This window comes from Caretta caretta, chromosome 3, assembly GCF_965140235.1.
Source record: "Caretta caretta isolate rCarCar2 chromosome 3, rCarCar1.hap1, whole genome shotgun sequence".
Taxonomy (NCBI): Eukaryota; Metazoa; Chordata; order Testudines; family Cheloniidae; genus Caretta; species Caretta caretta.
This window is the reverse complement of record NC_134208.1, coordinates 32804258-32825097: the sequence shown is the minus strand read 5'-3', so window position 1 is coordinate 32825097 and position 20840 is coordinate 32804258. Positions and strand designations below refer to the sequence as shown.

The window sequence follows — 20840 nt, the reverse complement described above, 5'->3', positions numbered from 1 at the left end:
TTCATACAATTACTTGAAATCATGACAAATTTACATGTATAATAAGTAATTCAATGGAAGAACAAAAAAATCATTGTTTTTGTTTATATATTTTTGCTCAACTGGATTTCAATTGTAAGTGTATACACACTATAGTAAGAATATAGGATGCAGCTCATAGGAACTGTACAGTTGTCAAAACTATTAACATTTAGTATGCAAGGACTCAAACAATATCCCACAGTCACAGCAAGTTAAAGCAAATTAATTCCTCTCAAAAACAAGGACTAAATATAGCCAAAACCAAATGCAAGGGAGTCATTGTCGACACATCTCAAATAAATTATGCTTATACTCAAATAAATTGGTTAGTCTCTAAGATGCCACAAGTACTCCTTTTCTTTTCACATCTCACATTAGTTTCCTGTTCAGAAACAAATGACAAAAGGTTAATTCTAACCGTATTAGAGCTCTGGAATAATGGATTTTCCTACTATATTCCTGTGAAGCTCTAATTTTCTTTACAGATCACCACCTTTCCCCATATTAAATATGCACATTTCTAAACTACACTCAATTTTCATCACACAACGGGATAAGCAGAAACATGGCCTTAGAAGATTCTTCTAATGTACCTAGTTATTTAGTCCTTTAAATCTTAGTAGGAGCTCCATTCCTTTCAAAAGCAGATATCAATACTTAAGGAAAAGACAAATAATGTTCACACTTACTGGCACCAAATATCTGAGTTAAAATACTTTTCTGGTGACTACAGTCAATGTTATAAGGTGTCTCTCCTGCTTTGTTGGGTCTATAAAGCAGTCTGCCATCTTTTGGATTTCTTAAAAGCAGTTCTGCAAGTTTACGGCTTCTTCCACGAATGGCGATATGAAGCGGAGTATCTCCTTTCTGTAATTATATCAAGTGAAAAACTCTAGTAATAGCCATGGGTGTTTATTTTGAAAAGTGAGATTTTGAATGTAGTACATATTCCAAAATATTACTGTGGTGTAGTTCACTGAAACAAAATATATTTTAAAGGAATCTTAATGACATAAACCCCTCCCTGGCACATGCTCCCTAATGTAACATTGAAGAAATTCACCAAAAAGTTAACAACATGTAGGCAAGGGAGAAGGATAATAATAGAAAAAATACATTTTAAAAAATGCAGCTATCTTAAGTAGTCTCTCTCCATATTTTAAGGCCCGTGAAACCAAAAGTTGCTATTAACATCTATCTTCTAATAACATCAAAAAAAAACAACGAGGAGTCCTGCCTCTAAGGTGCCACAAGGACGCCTTGTTGTTTTTGCTGATACAGACTAACACAGCTACCACTGTGAAACTAGTATCATCAGACACTTAAAACCCGGTTATGGTATTTTCTGCTGTATAAAACTGTGTTACACTGACAGCTTTAACTAGGAAAGCATTTTCACAGTCTTAAAGTTTCCCAAAACAACAAATCAATACCACATTAATTTTGTTATTATTATTTACCTCACAAAAATGTGTTCAGTGCTTTACTGATGTAAAATAAAACAAGCCTCTCTCCCCAAAAAGCTTGCAATGTAAATGGACAACACAAAGAGAAAGATGAAGACAGGAGTGGAAGGAAGAAGAAAATAGCAAGAAGAAATACACAGAAAAGGTTATGGGGTTATTATGGGCAGTAGAGTACGTCATGTTAGTCCTTTGACTCACTTATTTAATTATTATTAGAGTATCAATCAAAACCAAATATGAGTGCCAAACAATAACACTGATCTAAACAGAGAGAAAAGAGACAGATTTGGCCACATTATTTTGTCCACCTCATCACTATTGGTCCTCGGGTTAAGTTGTGTTATGATTCTTTGGAATTGCTTGCCCAGACTTGTACTCCTGGCAGAATTACTCAATTGGAACTTGCTTGTTTTTGAAAGTTTTATTGTATTTGTGAAATTCCTTCTTATGCATGAATGTAAAATTTAACTTCTTCTGGTATTGTATATCACTGAAGACAATACAAATTAATACTATGAAAGTATGAATGTTAATGGACAGAACCTATAAAGGTTTTATTTTCTAGTGTTTTTATCAAGCATAATCAGCTTACACATAACGTGACTGCTTGAGGAAATATGTATGTCAACTTATGAACTGCATTTTGTCTTGTGAATTCCATTTATGACTAGGGTTGACAGGCATCTGGTTTTCGACCGGTCAAAGGGACCCTGGCGGTTCTAGTCAGCACCGCTAACTGGGCCGCTAAAAGTCCGGCTGGCGATGCAGCGGGGCTCCGAACAGCTCCCGGAAGCAACGACATGTCCTGTGGCTCCTAGGCATGGGGCAGGCATGGGGCAGCCAGGGGGCTCTACATGCTGCCCCTGCCCTGAGCACTGGCTCTGCAGCTCCCATTGGCTGGGATGGCGCCTGCAGATGGGAGCAGCGCGCAGAACCGCCTGGCCGTGCCTCTGTCTAGGAGCGGCCTGGAGGGACATGCCACCACTTCCGGGAGCCGCCTGAGGTAATTACCACCCGGAGCCTGCACCCCGATCCCCTCCTGTACATCCCCTCCCCTGCCCCAGCTCGGAACCCCCTCCTGCACTCCAAACCCCTCAGCCCCAGTCCAGAGCCCCCTCCTGCACCGCAAACCTCTCATCCCTGGCCCCATATCAGAGTCCACACCCCCAGCTGGAGTCCTCACACCCCTCCTGCCTCGCACCAGCCGGGAGTCCCCTCCCACATTCCAACCCCTCATTTCTGGCCTACCCCGGAGCCCACACACCTAGCCCAGAGCCCCCCCCACACTGCAACCCCCTGCCTCAACCCAGAGCCCGCTCCCATACCCAAACTCACTCCCGGAGCTCGCACCCCAACCTCCCTCCCGCACCCCTACCCCCTGCCCCAGCTCAGAACCCCCTCCCACACTCCGAACCCCTCAGCCCCACCACCCCCCAGCGTGGAGCCCCCTCCTGTACCTCAAACTCCTCATCTGCAGCCCCACCCCAGAGCCCGCACCCCCAGCCAGAGCCCTCATCCCCCTTGCACCCCCAAACCCCTGCCTCAGCCCAGTGAAAATGAGGGGGGGGCAGACAGCGAGCGACAGAGGGAGGGGAGATAGAGTGAACGGCGGGGAGCCCTCGCAGCAACCCTATTTATGACTGTAACCTTCACTGTAGATCAGAGCATCCATTTTGTAGCACAGACTTGACACCAAGTGGACAGACTCTGCCTTAGACTATGTAAAAGAAGCTGACACAGAACACTCAAGGGCCATTAACATGGAAAAACTCTGAACTGCTGAACAATGTGGTATCTACCAGCAGGTCCTTTAATTTTGAATGGACTCTACACAGAAACCTGTTTGCAGGGGGAGAGGGCTATTACTACAGTGCCTAGGAGCCCAATCATAGACCAGGACCTCATTGTGCTGGGCACTGTACAAAGAGAAAACCAAGAATCCCCTGCCACAAAGAGCTTACAGTCCAAGTATAAGACAAGAGGCAACAGACGGATACAGACAGAGTACTACAAGAAAACAATGAAAACTTACTGGTCAGCATCATAGGCTGTAGCCTCAGCACACCAGCAGTCCAACCATTGGTAGAACTCATGTTGCTTAAGATACCATGATGATGGCTACAGTGTAAGAACTAAAATAAAATATAGGGTATAGGACGGAGAAGTCCATGGATTGCTCCCAAAAGACAGGGCTCTATCTGGCTTCAAAAAACACTCACGATTCACTACCAAACTTGTGTACAAAACTAACATGACTAGACATGTTATAAATCAGTTACCAAATATTCTTTACCTTGTCAATAGCAGAAACCTTAGCTCCTTTATCCAGCAGAAGCTCTACTATATCAATATTTCTCATCTTGGTTGCTTTTATAAGAGGTGTTTCTCCATCCTAAAAGTAAAAAATAGAAGAAAACTTATAAAAACAAATATAAAAACCTCCATACAAAATCATTCCTTTTGAGCAACCATAATTGGGAATGTTTTAAAAAACTAAATTCTTTACTTTTAAGAGAGGACACTTTTATCATTCTAGAAGCATCACAACATAAAAAAATAGTGCTTCCCAACTTTTCCCCTAAAAATGCACTTACTGTTCAAGAACAGAGTAAACTGATCAAAGGCATTCATCATAAGCAATGTAAATGCCTTTCTACAGCCACTTTATTACACAATCCAAAGCCAGTTGCTTTCATAAACAGTCTAAAGGAGGGGTGTGGGGGGAATTCCCATAATATGGCTACCAATGCATTTGGGGAAAAAGTTAAATCGTTGCTATGTATAGTATTCTCTCTTTTCAATTCCTGTACATGCAATCACTGACTGTCAGAGCTCAAGTTTATTACTTATTAGCACAGTCTCTCCTTCTCCCTCACCACATTCACTGCCATTCACTTTACCTCAGCAACACCAGCATCACCAACAAGAGTCTCTCGGTTTCCCTCGTGAATGGCTCTTACTGAGCAGTGATTGGTTTCTACCAGCAAAAGGCATGGCTACAGAGGGTACAGAGCACTTATTATATAGCACAGAAATATAAAGCTGAAATTAACCAGTATTGTAAGAGTGAACTGTCTGCCTTGCCAATGAAATTGGAATTTGCTGGTATGGTCTCAAATCCATTCAGGAGGAAGACAAAAAAAGAACACACCATATCTGTGGTTACAATCCCAGTCACTTACCTTTGTACACATTTCAGTATCAGGATTGCATTGCAAGATATCCCTCACCATTGTAGCATTTCCTTTTTCAACAGCCCAATATAAAGCAGTTTTGCTATCCTACAAAACAAAAACAACATTTTCGATTTACATAGCACTTTTCATCCAGCAGCATCCATTTTGTAGACCATATGGGATAATCACTATTTAAAGTAACAGCAAAATTATATCACAGTTCAGGAAAGGCAGAGGACACTACCACATCCAACTAAAACTTCAAGGAATGTAATTCCTTTCACCAGAATTTGGCTAGAAAATAGGGGATAACACCTCTATAAGGTGCCAGGAGGCTTTAACTACTCAAAATAGTCAGGACCTGCTTTAAGTACCATCCAAAAGATAGGTTTCAGAGTAACAGCCGTGGTAGTCTGTATTCGCAAAAAGAAAAGGAGTACTTGTGGCACCTTAGAGACTAACCAATTTATTTGAGCATAAGCTTTCGTGAGCTACAGCTCACTTCATCGGATGCATACTGTGGAAAGTATAGAAGATCTTTTTATACACACAAAGCATGAAAAAATGGGTGTTTACCACTACAAAAGGTTTTCTCTCCCCCCACCCACTCTCCTGCTGGTAATAGCTTATCTAAAGTGATCACTCTCCTTACACGAAAGCTTATGCTCACGAAAGCTTATGCTCAAATAAATTGGTTAATCCAAAAGATGGCATTTCCAACAACACAGCAATTCCTAACACCATACTAGGGCATTGCTTCAGTCATGACTCAGAGGGAAATGTACTACCTATGGAAAAATCAACACCATTTCTTGCAGATTGCTAGGCTTTCTCAGATAGGTTTTACAATCCAAATATAGAAAAGGCCCAAATCTTCTTCACTTGCAAGATCAGAGGTCTTTGTACTGAGTTTTTAGATAGCTATGAAAAATAAATTGTGAACATGTAGTCAGCCAAGAGCTAATGAACAATTCAGTCCATCCCTTCGCCCAGGACTGGCTTGCCGGAAGCAGTAGGCAGGGACAAATGGGGAATTCTCACACACTATGTAACATTAATGGGGGAAGAAAGGAAGCCTACAGAGAGACGAGCACGCAAGGCAATCTGATTGGATGATTCATCTCTATGAGGACTGAGTACCACCCAAGATGTAGTGCACAGGGCAATGATGGGAACTGTGCTGGCCAATGCAACAAAGCCTTCAGGCCATCCTAATTTGGTCAGACACCTTGGTGACTGTACAAGCAGATCCAAGACATGGGTTCGACTTCCTGTCCCACCCTATGTATGTTTTTTTTTCCCCATTCACTCTCAAGTTCAAAGAAGGGCACTAGTGGGGAACTATCTGCTGGGCTTGCAAGTAGTTCATGAATTGGGAGCCAGGGAAGAGACATGAAGGCTTGCAATACAGAGTTCCACCATGTCATTTGCCATTGTATACATGTGGTAGATTTCCAGTTGTAGATATTTTTGGATTGGTATGGTGTCCAGCCAACTGGACTGTTTCTGTTGGAATTCCTCTCATGTTGATGGTTCATACATCCAATCACAAAAGTAGCTCCAGGCCTGAGGCGCAGCTCCTTTTTCTTCTCCCTGTCACAAGAGCCTCTAGTAGCAGAAGCTACTCTTTGTTTTACAGGTCTCCAAGCTCTTTCTTTGCATGTACGGAAGGCAGTAGAAGTTAGAGCCAGCACAAAGGACCAGAAGAAAATGCTTCACAGTCTACAGTACTGGAACTAGTACTAGTATAAGAGACTGGCTCTGGTGATCAGTTCAGTACCTGACTATGTTGTGCTTAGGCAGGATCAAGGGGTTCCAGATTTATGGTCAAGAAAGAATGGACGGTCTCACCACTAGAGAGTTAGCTTATAAGTACATAGTCATTTTGTTTAGTGTGCTGGCAGACCCACTGAGAACTTTGGCCTATTTGCATGGCCTGGGGTTTAAATATTTAGCCAAAAAATACAGTCATTTTTAAATTTAGATTTAAAACTTGGTCTACAAGTTACACAATTACCCCAAGCAGAGCTTGGGGAAAAAATCCACTTGTTTACTCCCCAAGGACAAGCAGGAAACTTTTATAGGCAATGATCATCAACTTTTACAGAATCAAAAGATTTTCTTTAAAAATAATATTCTAACTCTTTTGCCTGAGAAGATAACCTGATAACCCTTCAAAAACTAACCATATATGAATCGATGTAGTGTTGTCTAAGTCTGCCAACAGACTACTGAAGTATCTCTACTGTTCATTATAATCTTAGCAAGCTACAGTACAATGAAAAATTATCTGGCTTTAGTCTGTTTTCACTGGCAGAGAATTCACACCAGAAAATCAGGCCAGCTTTGTCCCACTGTTGCTTGGAAAAGCTCTGACCTTCCCCAGAAGCTATTCAGTGAGGAAGAAGTAAAAAACAGAGACTTGGGGAAGGAGGTCAAGCAGTGGTGACCCAACCTTCCCTTTTCAATGTAGCAGCCAAGCAACTACAAGAACGTTTTCCTTTTCCATTCCAGTATCCTGAGGACATTGAAAGGCTCCAAATTTATCAGACATGTAGTAGACAAAAGCTGATATGACAAAGATGGAACTCACAAGCAGGGTCCAGTGACAGCATGCTGGAAGGAGGCCTAAATAAACCCTTCCCCTTTCATAGCTGCTGGGGGAGACAGCTTGGCTTCTCTCTTGGTCATTGCACAGAATCATAGAATATCAGGGTTGGAAGGGACCTCAGGAGGTCATCTAGTCCAACCCCCTGCTCAAAGCAGGACCAATCCCCAATTAAATCATCCCAGCCAGGGCTTTGTCAAGCCTGACCTTAAAAACTTCGAAGGAAGGAGATTCCTTAGGTAACGCATTCCAGTGTTTTGCCACCCTCCTAGGGAAAAAGTTTTTCCTAATATCCAACCTAAACCTCCCCCACTGCAACTTCCTGTCCTCTTCTACCACTGAGAATAGTCTAGAACCATCCTCTCTGGAACCACCTCTCAGGTAGTTGAAAGCAGCTATCAAATCCCCCCTCATTCTTCTCTTCTGCAGGCTAAACAATCCCAGCTCCCTCAGCCTCTCCTCATAACTCATGTGTTCCAGACCCCTAATCATTTTTGTTCCCCTTTGCTGGACTCTCTCCAATTTCTCCACATCCTTCTTGTAGTGTGGGGCCCAAAACTGGACACAGTACTCCAGATGAGGCCTCACCAATGTCGAATAGAGGGGAACGATCACGTCCCTCGATCTGTTGGCTATGCCCCTACTTATACATCCCAAAATGCCACTGGCCTTCTTGGCAACAAGGGCACACTGTTGACTCATATCCAGCTTCTCGTCCACTGTCACCCCTAGGTCCTTTTCTGCAGAACTGCTGCCGAGCCATTCGGTCCCTAGTCTGTAGCGGTGCATTGGCTTCTTCCGTCCTAAGTGCAGGACCCTGCACTTATCCTTGTTGAACCTCCTCAGATTTCTTTTGGCCCAATCCTCCAATTTGTCTAGGTCCCTCTGTATCCTATCCCTACCTGCCACCATACCTACCACTCCTCCTAGTTTAGTATCATCCGCAGACACTGAGGCACCAAATCTATTTTTTTTTGTGGCTAGTAAGTTTAGTGTTCTAGCAAGTAGTGCATGGGTGCTTTACTACACACCAACATACAGGTGGTGGGGAAAGGTTAAAGGAGTAGAAGGAACGATTGGATGTGACAAGCTTGAAAACAGAAATACAGTATTGGGAGAGAGGCTTTAGAGGGAGAAGAAAGAAGAGGAAGAAGACATGGAAGAAGATATTAAAAGTGAGTAGAAGCACAGTGTGGAAGAAAAAACTAACAGTAATTGATAATAATGCAGAGTATTAAAAGAAAAAAAAAAGTGGAGTTAAGCCAGGAAGGGAAAGAAGTTCTAACAAAAACAAGAAAGATGTTTTGAGTAGGCCCGGCCAAATAGTACTGACAACAATATATTTAATATAATTTATTCAGCAAATATGTTATGGGAATACTGGTAAAATGCATCAAATATATTCAATAAATATTTTTTCTGTTAGGTAATTAAAAGTAAAAAGTTGGTTGACAACATATTTTTATTAAATACAGCATATAAGATGTATTCCTTCAAGAGCAAGAGCAAGAGCAGTGTCAGAAGAGATTTTTTTTTCTTCATACTAGTTGTCCTCTGGCTGGTAAGACTATGGACAAATTTTTCAAGTTGTATTTTTCAGGGAACTGTACAATTCTCAACTTCCCATTCCACCATAAAAAAAACCAAAACACCGCCATTGTACTTACCTGACCTCTAATGTCTATGTCAGCATATTTATGTAGCAGGGCCCTCACAATTTCAACATGACCTCCTCTAACAGCCCCTATCAACACAGTGTCTCCACTCTGAAAATAAATTAAATGATAGAAAACAGGAGCAATAGGTTAATCTTCCCTCATTTGATTAAAATGATTTACCAAAAAGAAAACATAATATTTTGCCTGAAAATCACATTAGGTGACAAATTATAGCCTATGAACATATAAATCATGTCAATTTTTACTAAATCTTTATATAATGAAATTCAGATTACCTATTAGTAGTTTACACTGGTTAAGTATACTCAGAGAGTAGAAAAAGATTCCATTTTTCAACAAGTATTTTTATTGCAAAGAGGTCAGACATTAAGCGTTTGAAGTAAAACCTAATCATGTGCAAGATTACAATTTGAGGAACCAAATCTTAAAATAAAGCAAGCATAGAAAGAACAAGAAAGAATAAATATGGGAAAAGATAAATTTTTCTTGCTTAATTCTGTGTTAATTCATAGGTGTTCATACAGAAAAGTCATTTTGAAGTCCTTCAGGAATTTGTGCTTTTTCTTCATAGAGCAATGGGGTTTTTTTTATACTGAGGTCTTCTCTTTTGATAAATAAATGCTGTGCACAAGGGGCTGATTCTGATCTCAGTTACTCCAACATAAAAAAGAAGACGTAACTTCGCAGAAGTCATTGGAATTATATGAGTATACAATCTGAAGAGTAAGGCCTAAAATCCAATATAAATTTTATTTAACACCTCTCAATTCACATAATTTGTAATTGTTATAATATACAAAAACTGAAGCCATGAACTGATATGACATGTCTAATTTTTTTCCACAGTGAAACAGAGAAAATAAATGCCATCAGTAAATGAACAAGTATCTAAACATAATCACCATTTTGTATAAGCAGTCTAAGGGCGTGAATTTTCAGTAACATCCCCTCCTTTAGTATTTAGTAGCAAAATTCTAAACTTAAATGCTGCAAGTCAAAATCGGTGCTAGTGCTCCCACTATTCACTATTTTAAATCCCTCTGTGTAAAACTGTTTTCATTTGCAGTGACAACCAGAATCAAAATAGTATTATTCTATCTCAAAATTTTCTTTTTTTCTTTTCTTTTTGTCACAGTAATTTGTACCAAAAAGAAAAAGGGGGATAGGGGATGGGAGAGCATATAATAAAATTAAGTATCCTTTGGAACTGTGAAATAATTACTCAACCAATACCATACCTCAAATTGGGACCCAAATCAGAAAATTTAAGAATGAGGAATTCCAATCCACACCAATTAGAAGTCACTACATATCTGGCTCCTAACAGAAGGTGAGAGTATTAAGTATTTTAACCTTTGTTTCTGTAAGACCAATAATTTTTCATGCCACATACGCCATCAGACACACACTGCAGTTTAGTACAAAACTGTTTAGGAGACACATGAAGTGGATATTTAAGTGTGGAAACCATTAGTGGCAAAAAAAAATTTTTTTTTTGACTTTTTGAACTCTGGCAGCAACCATTGAGAGTTTTTGTCACTGAGCCAAAGGTATTATGTGTTAGTATTTAGCAGAACAAGATATTAGCTGTTTAATAGTATAGATCAATGCCTACTAATTCTGTCAAGCTCAAAGATATCAGACCTTACAATAACCTCATTCTGATTACTATCTTCCCCCACCTCCTGCAGCTGCCGCCAAATGACTTTCAATATGATTTAAGCCTCTGCTATTAAAAAAACACTAGAGCAGTGGAGTCACAAGAGGTAGTAGCATAGATATAATTCATTACGATCATTACTGCTGCTGTAAAATGATTCCTAGCATTTTTATGCATCAGTTTTACCTATATACTTTCAAACTGAGCCAATGTCCTTTGTTTTAGAACTAGAAAAGAATGCTTAACACTTTGATTTCCAATCATAACAGCTTGTGAAATATTAGCTGCTAAATTTCTATCACTACTGAAGAGAGAAAAAGCAAGATGTCAATCCAGAATGACTCTACCTTGTAACTTGACAGTGCTAGAAACACTTTAGAAACTATTAAAACTGCCTCCAGACCCATTACATTTTTCTAAGCACCTGCTGTGTCAGGAAAAAAAAGATTGATCTCTGTTAAAAGTGAAAAAGGCATTGAAAATTAAAAGAAAGTGACTTTCTGGTAAACAATATTTATTTAATTAATATTAATGCTAGAAGGGACAACCCTGATCCCTTATTCTTATTTCCTGAATAACAAAGAACATAGAATATCAACCAGTAATTGCAGCAAGGGAGGGTATTATTCTTCACCACCCAATAAATGAATCCTGAGTTCAATATACTATGGTTGATCTACAGCATATCTTTTGGAAGGACATCAAAAAACAAAAAGGAGCATCTGTTAAGAAACTCAAGTGGATAGTCCCACAGTGTATTGCACTGCTGTGCTAACCCAGGCCCTGAATGGATTTCATGACTCTTAAAAACCAAGGGAGCTGGAAAAAGGCATGCTGAAGAGGTAACATTAGTCCACCTATACATTAGTGGCAACTGGTAATGCCAGAAGAATGTTAGACTTTCTTTAGCTCTATACAAATAACATTTCTTTTTCCTATCAAGCACGTTGCCCATGGCTGATTTAAAATGGTAACACAAAAGTCTGCCACCTAGTTGCAGAAAATTAAAAAATAAATATGAAAATACATAGTATATATATATGAGTTAATAACACCACTATACACTACATAAAGTTATGCAGGCTAATATATCAGGCATATGTTTGACACCAAGTTTATCATCAGAGCACTTACTAACCCTATCAGGAATGTTCACATAAGTTCCTGCATCAAGTAGATCCTGAACAATTTCAGTATGCCCTTCCTTCGATGCAATCATCAAAGCTGTATTTCCATCTTTATCTGTTAAATTTACATTTGGGTTCCTTTTCAGAATTTCCTTTACTGAGTCAGTGTAACCACCTTTTACTGCCACAATAAGTGCAGTCATAGAGTTCTAAAAAAAAAAAGAAAAAAAAAAAAAGAAGAAATTATTACACCCTAAATAAGAAATACAAATAATTACAATACCTGAACACTGCAAGCTATCTAAAGAAGAATGAAAGATTTCTCATGAAAGTATCAAATACTTTCTCGAGCATTCAAATGTTAGCACAGATATTTATTAAATGTACCATATATGGCAGTATGTACTTTATAAAGTTTAAAAATAAACAGGCACTATCTCAAAGAGCTTTCTAAATGCAAGTGTGAAATCCTAAAGCAATTTATCATAACTTCTGAAAAAAATATGAACTGTACAATCTTTCTGCATTATTATGAAAATCATATCAGTGCACTAAATATGCCAATTCCACTTCAGAAAAATAAATTAGAACCACTTTTTTTATTTGTTTACCCCAGAACAAACTGTTTTTTTATTGCACACTTTGAAGTGAGAATATTACCCTCCACTGTCCCTCCTCCAACCATCTGAAGAGTTATCTAGAATGAAATGCTAATGACATAGCAAAGTTTTCACCAGCAACTAGACTAATACCCTTACATTAAGTAGTATGTTTCTTCTTGAGCAGTCTCACTAATTTCAATAGGATTATTTAAAGAATATTTGAAGTACTTTTCAGAGTAAGAATATCACAATTTAAATGTGAGTGATATGAAATGTTTAAATTATAAGAAGAATGCTGAAACATTTTTTGGGGGGGTAACTTTTTTTGTTTTTTTGTAGGGGTTACTCGCAGCACCCACTTTAACCTGTATAATTAGAGCAATTTAAATATTCATTTTCATCAAAAATCCATGTGTTGTGAAGCCAAATAGAATTCCTGTTTTACTAGTTCAGGGCTTGACTATTATTTCAGTACCCATGCATCAACATACAGTGTATACTGAGAAAGTGCACTACTACACTCAAACTCAACATTTGTCTTCATCAAAGCACACATTGTTTCTGAATTCAGGATGCAATTCATTTACATGAATTCTTGGGAACTGTCAGCTTATTCTATCACATTAGGCCTCAATCCTGTAAAGAGAACTGCTCAGGTGTAGGGGTTTGCCTGCATGTTTCCTTTGCAGGACTAAAGATGACAAAGACTGCTGCCATATGTATTTAATGTAAGTACTGTGTGTTCTTACGGAATTTTTATTGAACATTTTATGCAGAGAGGTCACCTTTCTAAATGAACTAATTACATTATTTTCAATTCAAATATCGAACACTCTTCAATAACTATTTTAAAATAAAAACAGCCTTTCAGTTATAAGACAAAATAGGCAATTAAAGCAATAAGTTTTAAACATATTATCTGGAAAACATGAAGAGCCACACCAACTTTTATATATGCTTTATTATTCAAATAGCAACATGTGATAGGTGCTTGGCCTACCAAGATTCTGCTTATCATTGAGTTTTGACACAGTAGTTAAATCTCTAAAAATAGCAACTGACAATCTATTAAGTTGTGACTCCTAAAACATAGCACAGACGTTCCTTTTCATTGTATAAATCCAAAGAAATTAAATGTGTGCCATTATTTTCCACTACTTCTGTAATGTATATGTTAAATTTAAAATTCATCGTTTAAAAATTATATAGCAATGTCACAGCTGAGAGTACAAAATCCATAGTCATAAAAAGCTCTCTGATAGTTTGATTTCTTGTATGTCTTTTTGATTAGATCTTAAAAAATAACCTGCACACAGATCAAGGCCAATAAATTGCTTTTTCTTCATTGCTTTGTTTTATTTTTGCACACCAGAAATGTCAATCTGTTTATGCTAGAAACAAGAGATGTGGACACATCTTACCATGGAAAACAAAATGAGTTACTTACAGCCCCTTCTTGGTCAACATCAGCACCCATCTGCAGCAAGTATTTCACACATTCCAAATGACCCTTCCTAGCAGCCCAAATCAATGGTGTGGTTCCATACTATAAACAAAATCAATCACAAAACTTATTAATATGTTCTTTCAAATTGAGTTACTGTATTTAATGTCAAGAATGGACTAGTGTCCTATACTGTCTAATAGAGTGTGCTCGGCACTATAAAATACACAAAAATAAAGACAGGCCTTGCCTTTCCCAATTATTTTACAGTATAAAAAAAGATACACCCCTCATAATCGCAACAGATGCATATCATAGGAGTGGAGTTTTAGGGAAAAGTTTTGAGAAGACACTGGTATCTTAGCATACTGGGTTATTCCCTGGATAGGAGGCAACATGTGAAAATTCATGGAGGTGAGAGCTGGAGAAGGAATTAACAGTACAGTGATGCTAAAATCACTGGTAGAAAGACAGAATAGGGGAAGATAAGACCCACAATGTAAGCATTTGGGGCTATAGTGTCAAGAAATTTAAACATAAAGCAATGCACAAGGGGTTTACCGGGGGCAGGAAAGAAACAGGGAAGTGGTGATGGATGCATTTTCGGTGGATCAGGGGAAGATGTAGTGCAAGCATCAGGGCAGTTACTGAAGATCCTATAGTATTTTCAAGTTAGAAGACTATGGAGGACTGAACAAGTATTCTGGATTGGTCAAAGTTTCAAAAAGGTCTCAACAGTCTACAAGAGCTGTGTATTAGTTTCCGAACGACTCTGAGGTGCAGGATTTGATTTACAAAGCCACAAGGCCCCAATCCAACAAAGTAACTAAGCATATGCTTTACTTTAAATCATGTGAATAGTAGGCCCATTGACTTCAATGGGAATATGCTCATGCTAAAAGTTATGTGTTTAAGGCGTTTGTTGGATCAGGGACTAAATGATTTCAGTCTTTCCCATTTGAGAGACCACCTCCCTCCCCATGTAATATTGCTGCTAGTGTGGTAAGCTTAGGCAATGACCTTTTAGTCCCCTGCTTTTGAAATAAGAGAGAGAGAGCTTATGGTAAAACTTTTTTTTTTTTTGGACGGATCCTTGACAAACTCAATTCCTCCTCCCTACCCTAGCTCCAAAATTTCAGAGTATGCTTCAACATGCATCTAATTTCTTAGGCATTTTATGAAGGGTTTGGTTGAAAACTACAGTTCAGACAGGGAAGGGAATTTATTTTCAGATTAATAATTCAACCTGTGATTGAGAACAGTGTTTGGTTAATTTTTGTATTAATCAATCAGTGTGTATAAGCATCAAGATTTCATGAAAGGCTGCTTTTACATTTAAAAAATAAAGATATATATTGTAGGAAATCCTGTACAGCTGTTCTTTGAAAGTTACTTAATACAAGGAATAAAATCCTATAATTAATGACTACTAATTTCATCGGGAAAAAGATTGTTTGAAAGATCAATCTGAGGAGTATTTTCAGACACATGCAATTTTTTAAAAAATATTATTTTACTCTATGGAGAGCCATACAATCTGTTTTTAGACAGAGACATCCTGAGCACCACAAAGGGGTCACTTAATAGCAACTGTTTATAAAAGGAAACTGACTAGCAACCGAGTCAGTTTTTACAGATGGAAGTGTAAAGAGCTTGTGTGAAGAAAGGGTTTTATTCCTGTAACTCTAAGAGTCTCATCGAGGACTTAAAATTAACAACCCAAATTTCAAAAGTAAGGTTCCCTAATAAATAATATGTCCCTTAAGATGAGACAGAGTCGGGGATTAAAAGAACAAGCAATGTTTTGATGTTGTATTGTTATTCAGGACAATGAAAAACAATATAGAAAGTTAAAATATTAAGTTCTTTTTTTTTAAATGACCTTCCAGTTTGCAAAATGGAAAACGAAATGAAATGTTTGTTTCAAAACTCAGTACTTAGTAATTTACTTCCATTTTCATCCTTCGGTTAAGTGTCATCAATCTGCATTTTCATTATCACACTGACCCATGCCTTGGAACAGGAACTTTTAAAAAAATCCAAAGAATATTTAATCGTCCAGGAAGTAACTTTGAATTAAAAAAATAATTTTGTCATCCAATTTCTCCTGAATATTTCAACTAAACCTTAAAAATAAATATTATTTATTTTAAAGTTTTTTTATGATCTCATCTTTATTAGGTGATCAAACTTATTTGTGAAAGCAATAAGATGGAGGTGGTGTTCTCTCACCTGGCCTATTAAGTTTATTTATTTAGTCTGAAGCTGTGTTTGTTTATTTAGTCTGAAGCTGTGTTTTCAGAAGCTATTTGCTATGGAACAGTGATCAGCTAACTCGTCAAAAAGCTACACTTCACAAAATGAAGTTACCACATTTTAAATGCTTGCAATTTTAACTCCTCTCTCACAGGCTTCTAGATACCAGAATTATATATGTATGCAAGTCAGATTAGCACTGTTTCCAAAAGCTATAGAAGCAAAAGGAGAAAAACATGATTTAAGGCAATCAGTGTTCACTGCAATATTTTGATATTATATTTAGTATATTACTCACTGTAAACTATTATATACTATGAAGCAAGATTTGCAAAGGATACTTGCCAAGCCAGTGACTTGGTCCATACCACAGGGATTTTAACCATGTGAGCAAAAAAATGTAATTTAGTCTAATTTTTCAGAATCAGTGACAGATGTTTTAGTCAGAAAATGTATAAATTTTGAAATTCTTGCATAAATGAAATGTTTAATGAAGAGAAATTCTGGATATTATATGCTAGATAATTTCCTTGACGTTTAACGCTCTTTCCTGGGCTCTACAAACAATTCTTTAATAATATAAAAATGCTGTACAAAAATCATAGCTTACTTTATCAGAGCAGTTGACTTTAGCTCCATGTTGCAGTAACAGATGTACTATATCCGAGTGGCCACGTCCTGCTGCCCAAATGATTGGATAAACGCTATATTGCTTGGATCAGATAACAAAATAAAAACTAAGCCATGGAATCAAAAACATATTCTTAACTCTACTTATTTTTTTATTTATACATTAATATCTATTAGAATGCCTCAGTCTTCATAAAACATGAAAGGAAATACACACAAATTATCTATTGATCATACTTCAGTAACTGTTGCCAATTAAATGGATTAGTCAGTAGTAGAAAAGTCATGTATTGTTTGTAAACAGTTATTCTTAACAAGGATTTAAAAAGATCATATCCTAATACCTCACTATTTACACAGTTGTAATGACAAACAGAACCTAAAACGCACTATGTACATATACACTACGTACATATATACCATATACATCTTCTAACATCAATGGGAGCTAATAATGCCAACACATGCAGAAGACAGAATAGAGCCCCAATAATCAGTATCATGACTAGTCTTCTCAGGAGTATCTGTATATATGACACAGTTACAACCCAGACTATTTGTTAGTTACCAAGAAATAATTAAAACAAGAGATGTTACTACTCTTAATTATATAAATGTTTATTCAATTATTGATTTCTAGAAATAAAGTAATTAAAACTGAATAGAATTCTCCTTCTACTGTACATGGCTTAATACACATAGAAATTACTGTCACTATCTTAATATCTTCCTGATGTAAACTTTACTGAAATCTTTAACATCATCTGCTCCAATGACACTAAATCATAAAACTATCACTTTATTGCCATGAAATGCAGTATAAAATTTTGTATAAAACTCAGTTCTTCGCAAGAGACTACTACTACACAATTCAGGTTTTTGAGGGATCTTTCTCTTCTCAAAGATCAAACCTTACCTGCCCAGTGATGTTTGGGTTTGCTCCTTTCTCAAGAAGCAGCTCAGCTACTTTAGTACAACCTTTATATGATGCCCACATTAGGGCTGTCCACCCTCCCTGTCAAACACAACAAAGAAAAATATTTGAGAGATTTATTTAAAACCTATATTTATGCATTTTTTGTTACACACCTGTTCTTAGACTCCTGTTTATGACCCTGTCACAAGCAACAGTGACAAATGTTGCCATCTAACTAGTCTAAAAATTCAAACATGTAACATTTAAAATTAAACTTTTTTTGCTGCAACATACAGAACTTAGGGCAGGAGGTGGGGAGGAGGAAGAAAAATGCTCTCCTAAATGATTTTATCAAACTTGCCGCAGACAAAATCACAGACTTCAAACAAAAGCACTGCGGAATCTAGTTTGTATAAGATGCTTCCATAATGGCTCTCAAATGAAAGTGGACAAACCTGCCAATGTTACAGTTGAATAAAAGTTATTGGGAAACTCACAGACAAATTTGAATTCACTGTTCTACAAAACTAAACAGACGGAGTTCAAAAGCATGGCTTGCCACTTGAATGTGCATGTTTCCATAAAGGAAAAGTATACAGTAGCTCCTCACTTAACCTTGTACTGGTTTACATTGTTTCGTTATTAGGTAGCTGATCTATTAGAGAACATACTCCTTTAAAGTCCTGCAATGTTCCTTTATAACCTTGTTTGGCTCCCCCACTCCGCCTGCGCGGTGCTCCTGCCGGGGCCCGGGGTTTGCCACGCTCCGCCCGCCAGGCATTCCTGCCAGGAAGCGGGGTGGGAGTGTGGGGGCTTGCCCTGTTCCACCCTCCCAGGGCTCCTGCCCCACTCCACCAGCCCGGTGCGCCTGCTGGGGAGGTGGGTCAGGGCACCCCACGCTGCCCACCCAGCATTTCAGCCAGGGACCGGGTAAGCCCCCACGCCCCGACCCCAAGCTTCAAAATCATAATTGGTGAGTACAGTATTAAATTGTTTGTTTAAAATTATTTAAAACTTATACTGTATATGTACATAATGTCTTTTGTCTGGAGAAAAAAAATTCCCTGGAACCTAACTCCCCCTATTTACATTAATTCTTAAGGAGAAATTGGATTCGCTTGACATCGTTTCGCTAAAAGTTGCATTTTTCAAGAACATAACTAGGAGGTTAAGTGAGGAGTTACTCTAAATGGTTTTATCCCTACCCAGAGCACCATATTAACATTTATTTTACTGAAGAACAACAACAACAAAAAGTATTTTTCTCTTTAGCTACCTTCCCAGCAATATCAAATCCCCAGAATCCTAAGAATTTAAAGAGTTGGACTTTGCAATTTAATGAGATTAATTATCCCTAACATATGCCACATAAGGAGACTATCCTATCAGTTATACATACAATTGCCCAGACAACCAAGCCCCTAAACTATACTGAACTTGCTGGAGTGATTTAAATTTATCCTTTAGGATGCATTCTTCACCCAGCTAACAAAATCAACCATTGGAGTGCTTGTTACTTTGCCCCTTCCTAGTTTACATTTGCAAAGATTAAATATAATGAATTTTATGCGTTCAAATAAAATGGTTAAAACTTTCAAGACCTGAGATTCCTCCAGCATGCAAGAAAGTCTCAAGCATAATACAGTTTACATTTCACAGACAGTTCCAGTATTTTAGTTTAAACTCTAGAAGAAATTCTAATGTACAGAAAAAGAAAACCACGCCAGAAAAGGTATGTTCTTTTCTATCATTAGACAAACATTTTAAAGCAGAACTTCTTTACATTTTAAAGTACTCAACAAACAATAGAAGATCTTCATTCTGTTTTGCATAGCTGGAAAATCAACTCCATATTTGTTCCTATTAGCATAACTATTCCATTTTAAAACTAGAAAAAAATTCATACCATATCCCGGTGCTCCAAATTTACATTACAGTTAAATAACTCTGCTACAATGTCTACATATCCTTCTTTAGCTGCCGAAATAAGAGCTGTCCAGTTATCCTACAACAAGAAAAATGTTGAAAGATGTAGTTGGTTTTTTAAAAATTCAATTAGTGATATTTACAGAGGATACAATATGAAGGTTTTACATACCAACTTACTAGTCCCAGTGTACAGTGGTTCCCTCAGAGCTATCAAGTATCATTTTTAGTATAAAGTACAAATTCATGTTTATAATGTGCTTGATTTTTTCAACTAATGACAATATACACCCACTGTGAAATTGTGGGTATGTGTTCAATATAATACGAGATTTAATGTATTTCCAAACTGTGAAGTCTGTTTTTTCAAATGGAAGCCTTCATCATACTGACTAATAAGCCAAGAGGATAAAGACGGCTTAAACTCAAATCTGTATCAATACTTACTAGAACTAACAAAACTAACAACCAGCATGTTGAGATTCCCCCATCACAAGTTTATACTTCTGAGTTTTTCCATGACCAAAGGATGGGAATTACTCTCTTCTGTGTAGTTAAAAATATATGGTTCTTTTTCACTTCAATGCAGCCTTCAACGCTAAAACATTTCAGCTTTCTAGAATCTACATACATAGGTATGTGTCAGGTTTGTTAGTCTCTAAGGTGCCACAAGTACTCCCCATTTTTTATACATAGGTATGTGTGTGTCTTGAATTCCCTCAGACTTAACTCTTTTGATGGTTGTGGTTTCTCTCCTGTGCCAAGACACTTCTTCCCAAATTCCACAAAGCTCCATTATCAGCCATCTACACTTGTCTGTCTAACTTCTCCCTCTTGGTCATCATTTCTCCACCTTTAACTTTTTTCCATTGATAGTTTTGAACTGTAATGTACTTCGCCTTCAAAATCCCTCTGTTCTCTTTCACTGATTGTTCAAACAAGTAAACTAAGTCTCAGGAGTTTTCATTCTCATGAGCAGCAGGGAAAGAGAATCCACATGACTCTATCTTCCATTCACCTCTCCTTTGTCTATAACTTGAAAACATACTTGACTTTGAACTCTCTCCTCTCATATTTATATTTGTAAAATCTTCCTGTCACCAACCCCACAACACTGGCTATGTATAAAACTGCCCCTGCTCCACACCTCTGATGTAATATTAATATATCCATCTATCTTTCACCTTAACTATTGCTAGTTATCTCTATTGCCTCCCAAATTCAAACTAGCAGCAGTATTCTGCATAGCTTCTAACAGGTTTAAAGCAGCTGAATGACATCACTTCTATCATCAATAAACCTATCTGCCTCTCCATTCATTTTAGGATT

At 37.7% G+C, this 20840-nt stretch overlaps 1 protein-coding gene across 10 annotated transcripts in view; it reads right to left on the bottom strand.

Moving 5' to 3' along the window:
- Positions 1–20840, bottom strand: part of KIDINS220 (kinase D interacting substrate 220) — a 184930-nt gene that overhangs the window by 120602 nt on the left and 43488 nt on the right. For all 10 annotated transcript variants that reach the window (XM_048845445.2, XM_048845446.2, XM_048845448.2 and 7 more), the window contains exons 4-12: positions 19492–19590; positions 17586–17684; positions 16650–16751; positions 13787–13885; positions 11749–11946; positions 8939–9037; positions 4670–4768; positions 3781–3879; positions 711–888 (exon numbers count right to left, since the gene is read on the bottom strand). In XM_048845445.2, the coding sequence (XP_048701402.2) occupies positions 711–888; positions 3781–3879; positions 4670–4768; positions 8939–9037; positions 11749–11946; positions 13787–13885; positions 16650–16751; positions 17586–17684; positions 19492–19590 (1072 nt within the window). The remainder of the gene's footprint in view (positions 1–710; positions 889–3780; positions 3880–4669; positions 4769–8938; positions 9038–11748; positions 11947–13786; positions 13886–16649; positions 16752–17585; positions 17685–19491; positions 19591–20840) is intronic.